The sequence below is a fragment of the Cucurbita moschata genome, unplaced genomic scaffold (genome assembly GCF_002738365.1).
Source record: "Cucurbita moschata cultivar Rifu unplaced genomic scaffold, Cmos_1.0 Cmo_Scf00019, whole genome shotgun sequence".
In the NCBI taxonomy this organism is placed as follows: Eukaryota; Viridiplantae; Streptophyta; class Magnoliopsida; order Cucurbitales; family Cucurbitaceae; genus Cucurbita; species Cucurbita moschata.
This window is the reverse complement of record NW_019268535.1, coordinates 2933593-2940016: the sequence shown is the minus strand read 5'-3', so window position 1 is coordinate 2940016 and position 6424 is coordinate 2933593. Positions and strand designations below refer to the sequence as shown.

General features: G+C 34.4%; 1 protein-coding gene across 1 annotated transcript in view; it reads left to right on the top strand.

The window, feature by feature from the left end:
• Window positions 1-3843: 3843 nt before the first annotated feature.
• LOC111457318 (protein REDUCED WALL ACETYLATION 3-like) overlaps window positions 3844-6424 on the top strand; it is an 8157-nt gene continuing 5576 nt past the window's right edge. The window contains exons 1-6 of the mRNA XM_023099554.1: window positions 3844-4131; window positions 4255-4302; window positions 5378-5469; window positions 5834-5971; window positions 6066-6122; window positions 6208-6280. Coding sequence (XP_022955322.1) covers window positions 4270-4302; window positions 5378-5469; window positions 5834-5971; window positions 6066-6122; window positions 6208-6280 — 393 coding nt within the window. The 5' untranslated portion in view covers window positions 3844-4131; window positions 4255-4269. The remainder of the gene's footprint in view (window positions 4132-4254; window positions 4303-5377; window positions 5470-5833; window positions 5972-6065; window positions 6123-6207; window positions 6281-6424) is intronic.

The following is a 6424-nucleotide window of genomic DNA, read 5'->3' as shown; positions in this document are numbered from 1 at the left end:
AAAAAAAAAAAAAAAAAAAAAAAAAAGGAAGATTTGCCAAAGCTGCACGTGTTTGCTCATCGTTCTAATCTAATCGTCTCTCTTATATCGCTTAAGACACTAAAACAGCATAATAAAAGTTCTTACGCATCTAATAACAAATCTAACGTGAGATCCCACCTCGGAGAAGGGTACCAAGTATTCTTTTAAGAGTGTGGACACCTCTACCTAACATACGTGTTACAAAAACTTTGAGGGTAAGCGTGAAACGAAAAGCCCAAGAAGGAAAATATCTGCTAGTGATGCGCTTGGGCTGTTACAAATAGTATTAGAGCCAGACATCAGGCGGTGTGTCAACAAGGACGCAGAGTCTCGAAGGGGGTGGACAATGGGTGGTGCGCCGACGAAAGGTTCCCCCGAAGGGGGTGGATCGTGAGATCTCATATCGATTGGAGAGGGGAACGAGTGCCAGTGAAGACATTTGGGCTATGAAGGGGGAGGAGGTGGATTGTGAGATCCCACATCGGTTGAAGAGGGGAACGAAACATTCTTCATAAGGGTGTGAAAACTTCTGCACAGTAGACGTATTTTAAAAATCTTAAAGGGAACCTCGAAAGGAAAAGCCCAAAAGGAACAATATTTAGTAGCGGTGGACTTTGTCAAAATATGACATATAAAGGGTCGAGACGCACACAATTCTATTCTATATTTCTCAATCTTTCTCACGTGTTCCTACACCACCCTCTCACAATAACGCTAGAGTTTGTGTACAAATTGGTAGCTTTGCGAGAGACAAGACGGGGGCTAGTTAGTAAATGTATAGAGCCGAGTGTAGTAGACACTTCTAGGCCCCTTCTCGACTAAAAGATTAGTTCTATACTTCAAGTGCTTTTAATGCTTTTTCCCAAAGCATTTCAATGGTGCTCCCAAATATGAAGCAAGTAGCAAGAGTAAACTCAACAATGGAACAGAGTTGTACGTTCCTTTTTTAGCTTTACAGCCATGGTAAGTACCAACAGAGTCACCCTGCATGCCCCTTCTTTTTCTTTTGTGACAATGGCAAAGGCAATAGGACTTAGAGGGACAATCTCGATTGTGCAAGCCTATAGAACTATCACGATTACACCTCGAGGCTGACGTGCCATGAGGGTCTAACTTTTCACCTCGAGGCTTATGTGTAACAACTTGAATTTAAGAAAACCCTAGAGTCGTCAGCATGCGAGCTCGGTGTCAATGTACGACGTCATGATTTTGACACGCTCATGATAAGCCTTAAAAAGAATCTGATTCCCCATATATATTTTTTGTTCGGTGTTGTGGCTTCGTCGGATCTTAGGCGAGGTTCTCCTTTGCCAATTGAACATAACTCGTACAGAACCTAAGCTTGTTCAACCATACATGAATATCCGTGCATGCATGTTCAATTGTATATGTTTATAGTCGCTTGCTCTACACTAGACTAATGTCTCTCGTGTTTAACGTCGCATCTCAACTATCATCTTGGTTCCCAACAACATAACTCATGCATCGTGATGTCATCCCATGACTCAAGATAGCTTGGTCATCTTGACTTGCTCGGACATGTATATCGTAACCAATTCATGTGTTGCTCATCTCATTGGGACATCCCGAACATCCATCCATCAAAGTTGTCATCAGGGCATGAGTTCTCCCATGTCCATGCTAAGTCATTTACGGACTCCATACTAGATAGCGGGTGCATATACCAACCTTCGACACATGGGTTGGGGCACAATCTCGATACACGCGTGTCGTCCAACACTGTCCTTGAAAAACCCATTTCAAAGGAAGATGCTCGTCTCACAACGTTCACCCACGTTATAACACACATATGTACCACATGATAGCTCGCTTCAATCACAAGGCCTAGAGGTGGTAGAGAGCTGACATCATGCCTCCCCCTATAGTACGTGATTTTGGTGAGCAGTCATACCTTATTTATGACTTAACTTGGCTCGTCTCACAAGGTTCTCTCCAACCTTATTTATGTCTTAACTTGGCTTTAATGAACACTCTTCTTGGTGTGATGAATGATGCACCCTCCTCCTCGGCCGCATCATGGCACTTGTTTGTCTCGGCTCTCACGTGGTCGAATGGACGCCACATAAGGGTTGCCACCTTATCAGTCTACGTGAGGGTCACAACCTACTGTCTTCATAGAATAGTTGTGACACTCAACTCCAAAACTTTTATCTCTGGGCCAAGTTTTTGCAACTGCCTACACATTTGGACGCTAGTAATATATTTTTATTTTAGATCAAATTCTTCTTTCTCAAGAATATTATATAATTGATTCAAGAATCCAACAATTTTTTATTCTAATCCCAACCATAAAGATTAGATTATTCAATTCGATTTACTCGTTGACATTTTTTTTTGTGTCCGACCAACCTAAATATAGGTCGAGGTGCGGATCTCGGATAGCATGTTTTTTTTTTTTTGGAGTCGTTAGTCGTCTACGTAGTTGGTCGTCTACAAATCTCAGGTAACGTTACAGGTCATTAGTCGCCTACAGATCTTGGGTCGAGATGCACATAACGTTCATCCTTTAATTTTTCAATGAATAATATTTTACATTTGTAATGTTTATAATTTTTTTTACTTAAAAAAAAACTTAAATCTATTTGTTTCAATTTCTATTTTATACTTTAAATTACACACAAAAAAAAAACTTTTGACATTAAAATTAAATATTTTTCAAATTAAATTATTGGATATTAAAAATGCATCATAATTAAGTACGTAATTATCCATTAAGATTACTTAAATTCTAATTATTCTTTTCACCAACCCCAAAACTATGATTAAGAGAAGGAATAATAAATGTGGTGTTAATTATATTAATTAAATTATCCGTTGACTCTTGTACAAACAAAAATTTATCATATTAAAAAATACAAATATAAATAGAATGTGCAAATTCCAAATTTAGGCTAAAAACCCTCAAATTTTAAATATAATAAAAGACAAAAAGTGGCAACCAAAATTTAACTTAAATTAGAAATTATATTTTTTAAAAATAAAAATATTTTTGTTTAAATATAACTCTATAAAATAATTTCAATATAGATTTGAAATTTAAATGGGCTTTATATATTTATATGTTTATTTTTATTATTTAGAAAGGTCTATATTTCATTTTCATAATTGAAAATAAAATTTTTCGTGGACCCTAAAAATATTTTGTTCACAAAAATAATAAAAATAAATAATTTTAATAAACAATTAAATTAAGAAACTCTAAATAAACCAACCGAGGGTAAATTAGTAAAAATACCTTTGCACTTTAAAATTTTTAATATCTTTAAATTTTAAAAAATATTCATATTTTTAATTTCGAAGGAATCGTATAAAAAATATCCTTAAACTTAAAAAAAAAAATCAAAAATACCCTTATGATTCTTACTATTCTTAGAAATTAAGCTTGAAATTTTAAAAATACCATTAATATCCTCAAAATTTATAATTTTTTTTATATAAAAAAAAACTCTAATTATCAATATATGGAAGAAAACGGTCTATCTATGCTTCATAAATCATCTCCAAATTTTTATTTATTTATTTATTTTATTTTGCTAGGGTATTATTGAAAACTTTTGAAAGTTTAAGAATATTTTTTTTATTAATTTGGTCTAAAATTTATAATTATTTTCAAAATAAAAGTATACTCTTTTTTCTTTAAATTAAGGTTAAAAAGAAAGAAAAAAATGCTAAAATTAAAATAATACATATATATTCCAAAAGTAAAATAAATTACATTAAATTTAAAAGTTATTTAATTCGATTAAAGAGAATTTAATATTTTTGAAATATAAAATTGATTTAAAAATAATTATCCGCAAAATGAAATGAAATCTAATCGACGGCATTGGGAGTGAAAAGAGAGCGGCAACCACAACGAAAACCATCGTTCCAACAGCAAGAACCGTTCAGAAGAGCAAGTGGATACACAACAATTAAGAGATCTTCTTCTTCTTCGTCTTCAATTTTCAGCTAATCCTTCTGCTTTGATCTCATCTTCTCTCTATCTAATCTGCGTTAGATCCACGTGATCTCTCTCTCTGGCATTCTATCTGATGTTTACAGACTGACGTTTCACACCGCGATTCTTCATTTCGTCTCCGGGAACTTGTATCTCTCTGGATCTGCGCTTTTGTAGTTTAGATTCTGTTTTTTATATGTGTTTTTCGGTGTTGGTGGAATGTTGAAGTGCTTTGCTTAGGTTTTTTGTTGTGTTTTGTTTGCATTTTGCAGTTTTAGTCTGGACTTATGATGGAGGCCTCTGTTATTACTCCTGGACAGGTATTGCGTTGGTTTGATTCGTTTTTCTTGCTTCGATGTGGATGTATTTGAGCGTTGTGTAATTCCTTGGTTCAGGATGGTTTTTAATTGTTGTGTTGTGTATGACATTCTTGCATAGTGAAGAAGTTCACTGATACTTGAAGTTTATTTGATTGTTTGAATTTGAATTTGATTTCGCATTTGCCTGCACTGTCGGCTACGTGTTTTGGTTTAGTTGGCGATGAATAATTCTCACCGACAGTTGCCTTCGCCTTTTGATTCTTTCGTTGATGTGGATGTATTTGATAGTTGCGTAATTCCTTGGTTGAGGTTGGTTTTTGGTTTTTGGTTGGTGTGTTGTGTTGTGTATGACATTCTTGCATAGTGAAGTTCACTGATACTTGAAATTTATTTGATTGTTTGGATTTGAATTTCGCATTTACCTGCGCTGTCGGCTACGTGTTTTGGTATAGTTGGCGATTAATAATTCTCACCGACAGTTGCCTTTTCCTTTGGATTTTTAAATTATTTTCTCCTTTTTGCTCCTTATTCACCTGATTTTCAAGATTTAGTTCTCGGAGCATCCCATGAATACAGAATTAGTGTACTGTCAACTGGGAATTAACACTTCTTGTTCATGGAAACTTGTCTTGATGTGAATGGAAACTTGCATACAGAATTAGGACATGACTGCCTAGGATACATTTGTTTTTTCCTTTATGCAAGTTATCCTTGAATCTTTCTGAGCATTTTTCCTCCCGGAGGTTCTTGTTTTTGCATTCAATTCATTCTACATTTTTTGAAAGTGTCTTGGATTTGTCGGATTGTTAGATCGTGTGTTGATGTTCGTGGGTTATAATTTTCACAGGTAGATTATCCACTGTATTCTGTGGCTTGAGTTTGAGAATGATACTGGGACAGGCTGGAATTACTTTCAAAGTTTTCTCAAGTTTTGATATTATTTAATATTGATTTGCCTGTTTCTAATTTTACATGAAAAAATGTCTGTCTGGTGTTCATATTTGTTGCCTCAAGGATCTTACTTTTATCGCATTTTAAGCCTGAAATAGCTGACAAGGATATTTTCATGTCTCAGATATCGTTCCTTCTTGGAATATCTCCCATCTTTGTTTCATGGATATACGCAGAATTCCTTGAATATAGGAAATCTTCAGCTCCTTCTAAAGCGTGAGAAACTCTCTGCAATTTTTATTGTTTTAGATTTAAACTTTAGTGCCACTGTGGGAATGTGATAGCTTTCATCATGTATCTTTTGTTGGAAATTTATGCAAATTTCCCCTGATCTCTATGTTTAAAATGTTAAAGACTTGTAAGAGAATAGGCATTTAACAAGTAGGATTAAGGAATAGGTTGATTTTATTTATTCAGTTTGTGTTTGACTGGTCTGTTTTCGTCTGTCTTTTTAGTTGTTGCAGTCAAACACACACAAGTACTTTTGTTTCTCGTACTTTCTATCTTCATTTTTAAAGGTATATATTCAGCTTTTTTTGCTTAAGGTTCCTGTTCCTGATTGAAATTTCCTGGATTGCAGTCATTCAGACATCAGTCTGGTTGACTTGGGAGGTGAGACAATAAAAGAAGATGATCAAGCTGTTCTATTGGAAGGAGGTTTGGCTAGAACAGCATCTGCAAAGATTCATAATCCATCCATCACAACAAATTTGATAAGGTAATTTCCATGATCGTATATTATATATCTTTTATTTTGAAATACTTTGTTTCTTTATTGTCCTTTCTACTGTCTGAACCTTCCTGGTCATTAGGTTTTTTACACTGGATGATACCTTCTTGCTAGAAAATCGAGCTACCTTGAGAGCAATGTGAGTCTTGACTTGATTAGTCCTAACTTGATTAAGCAATAGTATTGAAGTAAACTCTTCAACTCATCATTACGAACTCATTTAGGTCTGAATTTGGAGCAATTCTGTTGTATTTCTTTGTATGTGACCGTACATCTATCCTGGCAGATTCGAAAAAGGTAGTTTTGTTCCCTTCTCACTTCATTTTGTGCTCAACATTGTTCTTGAAACAATACTTTCATCTCAACCTGTTTCCTCTTGTTCCAACAAAAAAAAAAAAAAAAAAAAAAAAAAAAAAAAAAAAAAAAAAAAAAAAAAAAAAA